At 41.6% G+C, this 11,415-nt stretch overlaps 1 protein-coding gene across 3 annotated transcripts in view; it reads left to right on the forward strand.

Moving 5' to 3' along the window:
• Nucleotides 1–9,674, forward strand: part of brat (tripartite motif-containing protein brain tumor) — a 24,530-nt gene extending 14,856 nt beyond the window's left edge. For all 3 annotated transcript variants that reach the window (XM_026817434.1, XM_026817435.1, XM_018032385.2), the window contains exon 2: nt 5,114–9,674. In XM_026817434.1, the coding sequence (XP_026673235.1) occupies nt 5,133–7,541 (2,409 nt within the window). In that variant the 5' untranslated portion in view covers nt 5,114–5,132 and the 3' untranslated portion in view covers nt 7,542–9,674. The remainder of the gene's footprint in view (nt 1–5,113) is intronic.
• The last annotated feature ends 1,741 nt before the right edge of the window (nt 9,675–11,415 follow it).

The raw sequence follows: 11,415 nt of genomic DNA on the forward strand, positions 1-11,415 counted from the left end.
GAATCTATAATAACAAATTCAACATGCTAGCATTGTTTAAGTGTATCAAGGGGCGCGGTAGCGGCCCGAAGGCAAGTTTGATAGTCTATACATCCTTAAGTTAGTAGGATATTGTTTTTTGTTCGAAAGTAATTGAATACGTTAAGAATAACATTTGAAACCGTACAAAGAGGCCGCACGTTCCTTCCCCACCTCTGGTATAGAACATCTTAAACAGAGTGCACTCATTCGCGAAGAAACGATTTACGTAGACGATGAATACAGGTGCGCGTAGATGCTGGCGATCTAACGAAACAATGAGCCCTCGAGACTTCCCCCGTATGTATCGCGTTTCCTTATAATCGAATTAAGAAGGCCTCCCTGTTCGTTCCATCGGAGACGATCGTTTTAGATCGCACCCCTATCCACTTGTGTAACGACGGTACATAGTTACCTGTCGTATACGTTACATATTTTCGCTGGTCTTACGTCGTAAGTAGATGGGAAATTTTTATCGCAAATGGACACATTTATGGTATCATTTAACATAACAGGATTTAGATAGAAATTTCTCTTATCATTTTATTATTATGATATTTCATATATTATTAATACATTACGTGCATTCTTTATGTTTGCTGCACGTCAAGTTTTCATATTAAAATGTGATACGATAGAATCTGCATATGAAATGAATTATAGTTTAAGAATAGATTAACATTTATTGAAACATGACTAATAAACTTTCTTTGAAAGGAGCTAATATTAAACTAACCGTTTAAAAGACACTGCAGCATCTCGTCAGTCATTTCATCGAATATGTTTCGAAGATAATTGCGTTCTCAGTTAGATTCAAACGAGATACCCTGTATAAATGATATTGTTTCAAATCGTCCAACACGCCTACGTTACAGTTTAAAAGAGTCGCGCAACGGTTGGTTTAACGATGATTCAGGGATCGGTCAAATGGTGCTTGAACCCTTTCTATCTTTTTCTTTTCCTGTCCGCTCCTTCACAACGTACCTACTTATAGTATACGTCGTACGACTAATCCTTTCCTACATCCTTGCTCCTCTTTATCCCTTTTGTTCTCCACTCTCTCCGTTCACCACAGCGACGCCAAGTATACTAATTTACTTTTAAAAAATTACTTTATCCAAGGGGTGAACTGTATCTCTATATATCTTTTTAATAGTAAACTTTGTAAATCACGTGACGTGTCAGTACGTGTTAATCTTTACGTACCATGAAACCGGTTTACTTTTAAAAAAAAGTTTTCTCTTTTATTAGAGGATAGTAGGTATGTATTGGAGAGATGCTGGGAGGGTTCCATCGAGTTAAAAATCGATTTTCCATACGCGTTAACTGGCGACCTTCTAGCGTGTATCATGAAGTTCGCCAAGTACAATGACCCCGCCCACGGTATATACAGGGTGTTCGGTTATCTGTGGATGAATTTTGAGTAACCATTGTAAAAACCGAAAATTTTCGTCTCGGTTTCTTTATCACTGTATCCATACGTAAAATTCATGTTATTCCTAGTTTGCGATCATTTCTTATTTAACCGGTGCTGTAAGTGTTGGACTCGTACGACGATAATCTTATAGATTCGGTTTCAATCAATTACGTATTTAAGATAAGTAAATTGGATTTGAAACATTGATATGACACGACTAGGGTCGATAGGGTTGAGACTAGAATGAAATATCAGTTGATTAAAAATTGAAACATTTGTTTTTAGTACGTTTCTCATAATGGATCCCCTGATTTGTTGAAACTACCGGCACACCTATGTCTAGCTGGTAGCGTAAACGTCGCTCGTAAATCGTTTCCATAAGAGTAGGAGCGCGCATCGCTTCTGGAAAACCACTTCTGTCGTGGCTTACAACTTGAGACTGCTTGATGTTCTTCTAGGTTGAAGAAATCCTAACTTAGCTTCCACTCTCGTATACCGATTTTTATCTCGAAACGTTCTTACGGTTAACAAACGTCCCTCGACTTCTTATGCTTACCGTAAGGGTTTATTCTAATTATGTGTGATAATAGGCAATGAGTCATAGACACTTTTGTTTATTTTATAATCCTAAAGATTCTGCTATAACAGTAGAATCTCCCTAAATTTCGTATCAATTGTCTTAGAAAAGTTTTTGCGTCGTTCACGTAATATTTTACAATTTTGTTAATTTTGCAAATTTCGGCTTGTCGTTCGGCGCAGACATTTTCGGAGATAACTAAATTTAAGAGTACAGGCCGGTAAATAGAGCCTTAAACGATCTGCTGGTAGTTTTCAACGCGATCACCCTGTAAACAGAAAAATACGCAACGGCGCGTTGCGTCGCGAAAGGCGATGCACCGGGGGTGGCTGACAGCCCCACCGCTATTGCCGTGTCATCCGACGAACTCGACCCTCGTCGGTAACCCCCGTGTTCGACGGGAGTCGAGGATGGTGTTGGGGATGTGGTCGATGCAGCGTTTCCATAGAAACCAGACGCGCCGTCCGCTACCCCCTCCGTTACCCTCTGGTGCATTCAACCGAGGGTTGCAATCTCTTCTACCCTCGGACAGACTAAGATGGCGATTTTAAACGAAAATGTAAACGATAACTATTTTATTTATTTCCCGGGAGATGGTTTAATCATTAGGAAAGCTTTCAGTATCGCACAGTTTTCAGTCTACGCCACTTGTTCCAATCATTTGAAATAAACAAGATTTACAATTTTTCGTTTCGACCATTCGAAGTAATTAATCCCTGAAACGCGATCGAGATTTATATGAAATTCGATGCGTTTCGTATTTTATACGAAATTCGGATTCGAACGCCCACATAGGGTAGGCGTAAGGAAGCTGGTTCGAAGACTCTTTCGTCCAAGGTCGCGTGGATACAGCACCGGTCACGCTATATAGCTGTTCTTTTCATTTTCTACCCTCTCGATGGGAAACGCGATAAAAGAATATTGACCACAAGCTGTTCTATAATACCTGAATTATTTTTGGCTTCTCTTTCGTGAGATTATTACTTATAAAAATCAAATGAAGTCCTTGATCAACTCGATATGACAGGCATCGATCGGACGTAAGTAATTCAAATAGCTATTCCCTAAGTTCCCAGGCCTATCTGTGGCCATAATTGGAATTGATACAAAGCTTGAATGATAAAACAAATCTGAATTTATATCGAGTGAAACCGAGTTACTGGGTAAAATTTTCGGCTCCAATTTACATTTGTATTATACAATAATAATGCAAATAATTAAATGAGACGTTATGACGAAAAAAAAAGTATAAAAACGTGGAAGGATTTATTTGTGGTACACCCTGTAGAACCGAGAGAGGTCTAGTAAGCTAGAATAGTTGGCGAAAGGAGAGAAGAGGAGAGTGGAGAAGGAAGAACGTGACCCCTGAACACGACGTTCATCGATCGGGGAGCACGCATTCTCTTCCTCTTCCCTCTTCTCCTCTCCTTTCCTCTCCTTTTCTCTCCTTTTCGTTGCTTCCTCTCATCGCGCCGACTCGTAATTTCCCATCGGATCTGCTTGGAACATGCTCACCCTCCGGATTTCTTTCTCCCTTGACTTTTTCCCCTATAAAAGGACGCGTCAGAAAGAAATTCGTTACCTCCGGGAACAGAATCGTGAACGTGAACCTTGTTGCTCAATTACCAATTTGTTCCTTTGAATTTCTAAAGAAAAATCGTCAGTCGTAATTCGTTAGTTTTTCTATAATAGTACGGAATTAATTAAATATGTCGCCTTACATACTGATTTTGTTATAAACAGCATGAAAAACGACTGGATTGCCACAAACTTTCACCTAAGATTATGCAGGTTTTATATCGTAAAGGAACAACTAGATTAAAATCACATACGACAGACGCAATCGTCTAATCAGATCGAGTTCGTGTTAGGATTAATTATAAATCGAACATGCGTACCATGTACGTTTGATGGATGTTACGAATCTACAAAGTATGCAATTCTCGTACGAATGCTTTTCGCTTCGTAGGCGACCTCGAGCCCCGCGAACGCTTCCTTTAGGAGCGTTCACCTTTTATCTTAGGACGCGATCGAAATTCCTGCACGATGATAGGTACCATCGCTGTACTATGTACAATTCAACGTCAGGGAGTACAGAATTAACTGGCGAACTTTTTTCCTTCTTCAATTATTCTTCTTTTCAGTCTAATCGATCGAGTTTGTCGAAAATAAATCGAATTTTTCGTCAGTCCCAATTGCAGAGAATTGCGCTGGAAATTTTCTCAACATTTTGTGTTAGTCATGCTAGAACGTATAAGTCACGTCGACATATGCGAAATTATTTCATCTTCATTTTGACACACGACAGTGAACGATGAGACAAAACATGATAAATGATTTCCTACCGGAAAATTCAAACAACTCTCCGCGTGCACGAACCTAATATGTATTTACGACATTAAAATGTTCAGTCTCCGAGTTTATTTTGACGCTCACGATTTATTGTTAAATTAGATTTTATTTTATATCATTCGTGACGCGCCTCGGGAAACTGAATTTTCCAGGAGCCTCGCGAGTGTTGGATAATCCTCCCGTTCGTGACCTTGGTCTCGTAGAGGTTCTCGACCTCTTTTTTTTCTGTCCGTCGCGCCGCTTCTGTTCTTTCCATTCTTCTTCTTCTGCTGCTGCTGCTTTCATCCCTCCGTCTGGTCACACAAACTCGAAATGAAATAGAATTGTACCCATTTTACTGATTCAATCACAATTCCTACTATATACGTTTTTACATAATTCAGAATATGTTGCATTCTACGGTTGGACGAGGTATGAAAACGTAGAACTAGTCATCAGTTTAATTTTTAATACACTGCGGGTTTTATGCATTTATAGAAAAATTTTATATTCATACCGCAAAAGTTCTGTTTGTATGATATAAAATAAAATATAAAGTATAAAAGGCCAGGTGGAGAAAAAATATCGATCTGTACAGTTAGTAACAATGAAAGTGAGCCAGTTCGGGCTTGTGTTAGTTTGCCCCAACAGTATCGATGCCAGATAGAGCATTGAAAAATACAAGCTGGATGTATCATAGACGAAACCATGTCCTTATGTATTTTGGATACGATTTTGTATATTACATTGGGTGTTATTTTGTGTTACAGGGATGCCGGTTGACTGAAGATGGCCTCGCCGACGCTCTCGCTGGAATCGCGTGCGAATTCGATCGGTTCCTTGACATCGGTGTCACCGCTCACCGTGAGCGGTAGTTCGCCACCGGCGAGCGACTCGGCGATCTGCGACGTGGACAGCTGCGACGCCTGCCTCGACTCGCAGAAACCTGGAGAGACTCCGTGTCCCCGGTGCCGATTAGGCGGCGCATCGCCCGGCGTCCGTTGCACCGGTTGCAAGTCGAACGAATCCGACGCCGTCGCCCGTTGCTTCGACTGCGCTAACTTCCTCTGTCCGAATTGCGTAATGGCGCACCAGTTCATGCACTGTTTCGAGGGCCATAGGGTGTTGAATCTCGGCGACTCGAAGCTCGAAACGGTGACGACGACGACGACAACGACGAACGCGAACACGAACGGTAGTATCGAGATGTCGAAAAACGGGAACATGGTGAACGCTACGAACGGCGAGAAAGTGCCGAGAGATCACTGTCCCAGGCACAAACAGGAGTCGTTGAAGTACTTCTGTCGCACGTGTAACGCCCTCGTCTGCAAGGAATGTGCCATCACCGACCACCCTGGCCCTCTGCACGAGTGCGCCCATATCTCGGAGGTCGGCAATCAACAGCTGGAGTTGATGGCGAGGATGGTACAAGAGTGTAGAACCAAGGCGGCCGACGTGAGAGCCGCGGTGAAGGCCGTGGACCATACCACCGCGAGACTTCAAGTTCAATACCACAAAGCTCAGAACGAGATCAATGACACCTTCCAGTTCTACCGATCTATGCTTGAAGAACGGAAACAGGAGTTACTGAAGGAACTCGAATCGGTATTCTCCACTAAGCAAATATCCCTGAGCGTGTCGACGCAAAAGGCGAACGAAATGGCGGACAAGATCCACCAGACCTGCGACTTCGTCGACAGATTGACCAAGTATACGACGGTCACCGAGGTTCTCATGGTGAAGAAACTGTTGGACTCGAAGCTGCAAGCGTTGTTGAACTATACACCGGATATCGCGAGCCAAACGGTCGACTTAGAATTTGTCAGTAACTACCAAGCGATTCAAGTGGGAGTCAGAAACACCTTCGGTTACGTCCGAAGCAACAACGAGAACAACTCTGGGCAAATCGGTAAACAGCCTCCGATAGCTCGGCCCACGGTCTTGTCCAGCAACGGGAATACCGGAAACAACACCAACGGTAGTACCGGACTAGGAGGCCTACTTCTCGACAGACCCTACAGCAACGGTCTGATATCGTCCACCTCGACCTGCGCCTCGTCCACCTCACCTTCTTTCGACGCTAACAGCACGGTGATCACCAAACGATTCAGTTCCGCCAACAGTCTCGGTCCCTTCTCGACCACCATCAGCGATCTGAACTTGAACGGGATCAATTCCAATCCTTACGAGAAATGGAGCAACGGTGGCAGCGACGCGTACCCGGTGGCGACCGCGAACGACCACTTCCCGATGCCGAGTTCCGCCGCCGTGGCTGCCAACGCCACGTCCACCGAGTCCGTTCTGGACTTGACCTCGAAGCTGATGTCCGCCGCGGCGATCTTTCTACCGAAGTCGCAGATCAAACGACAGAAGATGATCTATCACTGCAAGTTCGGCGAGTTCGGCGTGATGGAGGGACAGTTCACGGAACCCTCGGGCGTGGCCGTGAACGCTCAGAACGACATAATCGTCGCCGACACGAACAATCATCGAATACAGATATTCGACAAGGAAGGCCGGTTCAAGTTTCAATTCGGTGAGTGCGGGAAACGCGATGGACAGCTGCTCTATCCAAATCGGGTGGCGGTGGTAAAAACTTCCGGGGACATAATCGTGACGGAACGATCTCCGACGCACCAGATACAGATCTACAACCAGTACGGGCAGTTCGTGCGGAAATTCGGTGCGAACATTCTGCAGCACCCCCGGGGCGTGACCGTCGACTCGAAGGGGAGGATCGTGGTCGTCGAGTGCAAGGTGATGCGCGTTATAATTTTCGACCAGGCTGGGAACGTTCTTCAGAAGTTCGGTTGCTCGAAGCACCTGGAGTTCCCTAACGGGGTCGTGGTGAACGACAAACAGGAGATCTTCATCAGCGACAATCGGGCCCACTGTGTGAAGGTGTTCAACTACGACGGGGCTTATCTGCGTCAAATTGGCAGCGAAGGGATCACCAACTACCCGATCGGCGTCGGGATCAACGCCGTCGGCGAGATACTGATCGCCGACAATCACAACAACTTCAATCTGACGATATTCACGCAAGACGGTCAGCTGGTCTCGGCGTTGGAGAGCAAGGTGAAGCACGCCCAGTGTTTCGACGTCGCGCTGATGGACGACGGCTCCGTGGTCCTGGCCAGCAAGGATTATCGGCTTTACATTTACCGTTACGTACAAATACCGCCCATTGGCATGTAGAGCAACGACGGTTGACGAGGGAGGAGTGTGACGATTTTGTAGTTCTCGGAGCCAGACTGATCTGTACTATAGGTCCCGATTCCGTTTTACAAATCAAGGTACAATTCAACAATCAGTTACATCTCGCGTTTCAACGTCGATTAGGCGATACGTAGTGGACTTTTTTATTACCTATAGCAATTCTAAAATATATGCCGAAAACGCGTAGAATCGATCGATCGGTGGCGTCTCGATGAGAACGGGACGCGATATAAGTCTGATCAATCATGGTATAATATTCAGAATTCTATGATAATCATGATTTATGGGATGTAACGGCGGCTGTTCGATTGAGATTCGAGATGAAATACAGAAAATAAATCCATTGAATTACGATAGAATTCCGATATGTTAAATATCATGTGATCATTGCTGACGTCACAGGATTCAGGTCGATTACGTCGGTAGGACTCGATTATGTATAGCATTACGGGAAGTGAGAGTCCACGCAATATCTAAATTCGATCAACTCTACTGTAATTACCGTAGAATTCTAATGATCCGGTACGTTCCGGACTGTTTTTGCCAAATATAGATTACTGGACTACGTCTACGTCTACGACTGATTACACTGGAGTATGTCGTGTGCGATTGAAAAATGAGGAAACTAGAGATCCTGGTCCATTCGGAAAAAGATTATTTAACGTCGTTTCAACAAATACTTGCGACAATACGAATTCTAATAGAATTTTGATAATTCGGCATGTTCAAGATCACGCGAATATGGCGAATTACCAAACATGACCCGTGTACTATAATTAAAACGGAAAGGTACCAAACGAAATTCCATTAACTTGGTTTATGCTGCGAAACTGGCATTAATTATTCGGTACTTCTGTAAAACTAACAATCGAGGCACACGATATAAATCCAGTTGATTGCAGTAATTACAGTAAAATTCTGATTGAATCAAGATTTTGCGGGTAGATACAAAGGAACTCAAGCGGACATCAATACGGCGGACCTTTTTGAGATCAGTTTGGTTCTCCTGTACGGAATTGTTCTCGTTGTTCTTGTTGTCGGTTATCATTTTTGTGTCAAGAACAATAACGGAAGGGTGCATCACCATCTTCTCGAAATATCTCTTTTTCTACTTGCATACAAATAACTTTCAGCACTCATCATCTTCTTCTAAATACTTCTTCTTCGCCCGACCACCATCGCTATTTCTATGATACCTTATCAGTGACATTACATCGAATGAAACTGTTAAAACGTCAGACAAAATGGAAACGTATTGATACGATTTTATAAAAATTGAAAACAATCTTACTACGATTCACCATTTTAATATAGTCAAACGAATAGAGAGAAGAGACAGTGAGTAACTTCTGCCATTTGATGATCAAAATATTTACAGTTTTATTCCATTTATTCGAATCGCTTTAAGATGACTAATTTTATGAATAAGAACGATGAGGTGAACCAAGGATATAACGATCTTAACAGTTTCACTCGATTCTTCATCTAGAGCTATTACTTACACTTCCGTAATCGATACACCTAGAACGCATCGATTATTTATTACGATCAAGACTTTAGACTTGTGATATACATACTATATCATCATTCGTGAAAATGAAATTTTCCGAATCGTGAATTTTCAGAAGAGATTCCCAACACGGTCACATTATGTACTTGCAATTGTTTTAAATGTCGTATAACGAGATTGAACCGAGGGACACATATATACTGGTCAAGCAAATATCTACGTAAATATGATGGAGTATTTATGTGAATATGCTTACTGTATTATCGACGTTCACGTCAATCTTGTTAACATCGAGATTGGAATAATTGAACGTACATAATGTACTCGCACATTGACCATTTTGACTTTTTACAAGAGTCAACGGATAATAAATGAATAATGAAAAAGTAAATAGTTTAGATAAAAACCGAGAATTAACAGGCGACTAAACGAACAAAATTAATTATAGTAATTAAGAAAAGTAAATGATTTAACAGAAGAAGTTAAAAGAAAGAGTACACTCGCGGGAAAATGCAAACTTGAACAGAAAAGTCGGAAAGCTGGACGCTAGCTCGGAAGTGAACACGAAACGCGCGCGGAGATTTACTCCGGAGCGCACGAAATAAACAGATGAAGAGCAAAGGACGAGGAACTGAGTTACAGGCGACACGTTTCGAACGTGGGCGATCGTTTTGTTGCGCTTGCATTTAAAAAAAAAAAAGAAAAAATAATGGTGGGAACGCGGTAAACGCGGAGAAAAAAACTTACTTGTTAACGTTGTTATTAACTGAAAAAAATACTGTTGTTGTTGTTTAGTTGTAGAGCTCGCCGCCGCTAGTCACTCCCCTCCAAGCGCTTTTCCTTTCATTTCCCAATCTTCGAATTCTGATCCCTTCTCTTGCCCGACTGCGATTCTTCAGTTCTCCATAAAAATAGCTTACGACCAATTACCATATTCCGTATTAAATAAATTCTGTTACGTTTCTAGTTTTTCACTAAGTATATACATCTTCATTCCCCCCTCATTTCTCCCTCTTTCCTATCCGTAATCGTTTGTTATATTGGGCACACGGAAACTGGTTTCATACGTCTGCTTTTCCCTAAACGTAATTTATATTCCATGTTTTTCACGACGTACTGTTCTCTCCTCTCCTATTTTCTATCGATTTCTGCAAGTTTCAAGAAACAAGTTTTTCGTTTTTGCATTAAAAGTCGAGGCTTGAGAACTTCTGACACGAAATGAATGTTTCATTCCATCTATCTTCGAAATTCATTTCCGATGTTGTCGTATAAATTATATTCAGGGCCGAAGAATAATGAAAAACGTGAGAGCTCTCTCACTTTCTCTCTCTTCCTCTCACCTTTACTTATAAAATTGAACAACTAGCGGATTAAATGACAATATTTGATTCAGTACGAAAGGGGGTGTTCCTGACTTTGTTGTTACACGGTCGACTTAAACGCTTCACGTGATTCGCAAGACACCCTATATAATTTTTCTTTGCAAATGACGAAGGAAACATGTAAAGAAATTTGTTTTCAGTAGCTCTTCTATACTCTGACTTTAATCATTTGACAGTGTGGCAGAAGATAAGACGTTCCTTTATTTTTTTAATCTATCAGGGAAATCGTTGATTTTCATCTCCGTCGTTTTCTGCAGACCTTAATCGAATCTTCGCGAAAGAGCTCTTTTCGCAGGGCGAAATTAAACCACGTTAACTGATGACGAATATCTACTTATCATTTTCATATCAGAATTCTTAATTTTGATAAAAGCGTTGCAATTGTTTCGATAAATTAACTGCGTAATTATACCTTTTAATTGATTCGATTAACGTTAAGTGCATGTAATTCATAATTGTAAATATTAATACGCATATTTTTGAATGAAAAATTTACGCGCATATTGAAAATGAAAAAGCGAATTAAAAAGTAGAACCTCCTCGCGGACGTATAATAATTTTATTTAGAAAGAATAATGAGAGAAACTATTGATAACTTAAAGAGTAATTAAATCTAAATAAGAGAGAGAAACACTGTCAAGCGGTTAATTGTAGTGGTGTTACCGTAAAAGTAATGACTAGCCATAATTATGTGAAACAGAACGATGCTTGGTGAATTATTATAGTTTTCCACTGTACTTCTCATTTCCATTTCTCCTCGTTTTTTTTTTTTTTTTAGTACCTTGTTGATGCTGTCTCTCTATATGGTAATATTGTAATTCATATCCAGTTGCATTGCAAGTCATAAGGAATTACCATCACCATACCGATTATGTCTTCTCCTGTCTTGGAAGCACGTTCGTTCTTTATTTCCGCTTTGGTACAGTCCTGGAAAGACGGTGCTTAAATGGTTAAAGTTTTG

This window comes from Ceratina calcarata, unplaced genomic scaffold (genome assembly GCF_001652005.2).
Source record: "Ceratina calcarata isolate Rehan_Ccalc_2016 unplaced genomic scaffold, ASM165200v1 scaffold579.2, whole genome shotgun sequence".
In the NCBI taxonomy this organism is placed as follows: domain Eukaryota; kingdom Metazoa; phylum Arthropoda; class Insecta; order Hymenoptera; family Apidae; genus Ceratina; species Ceratina calcarata.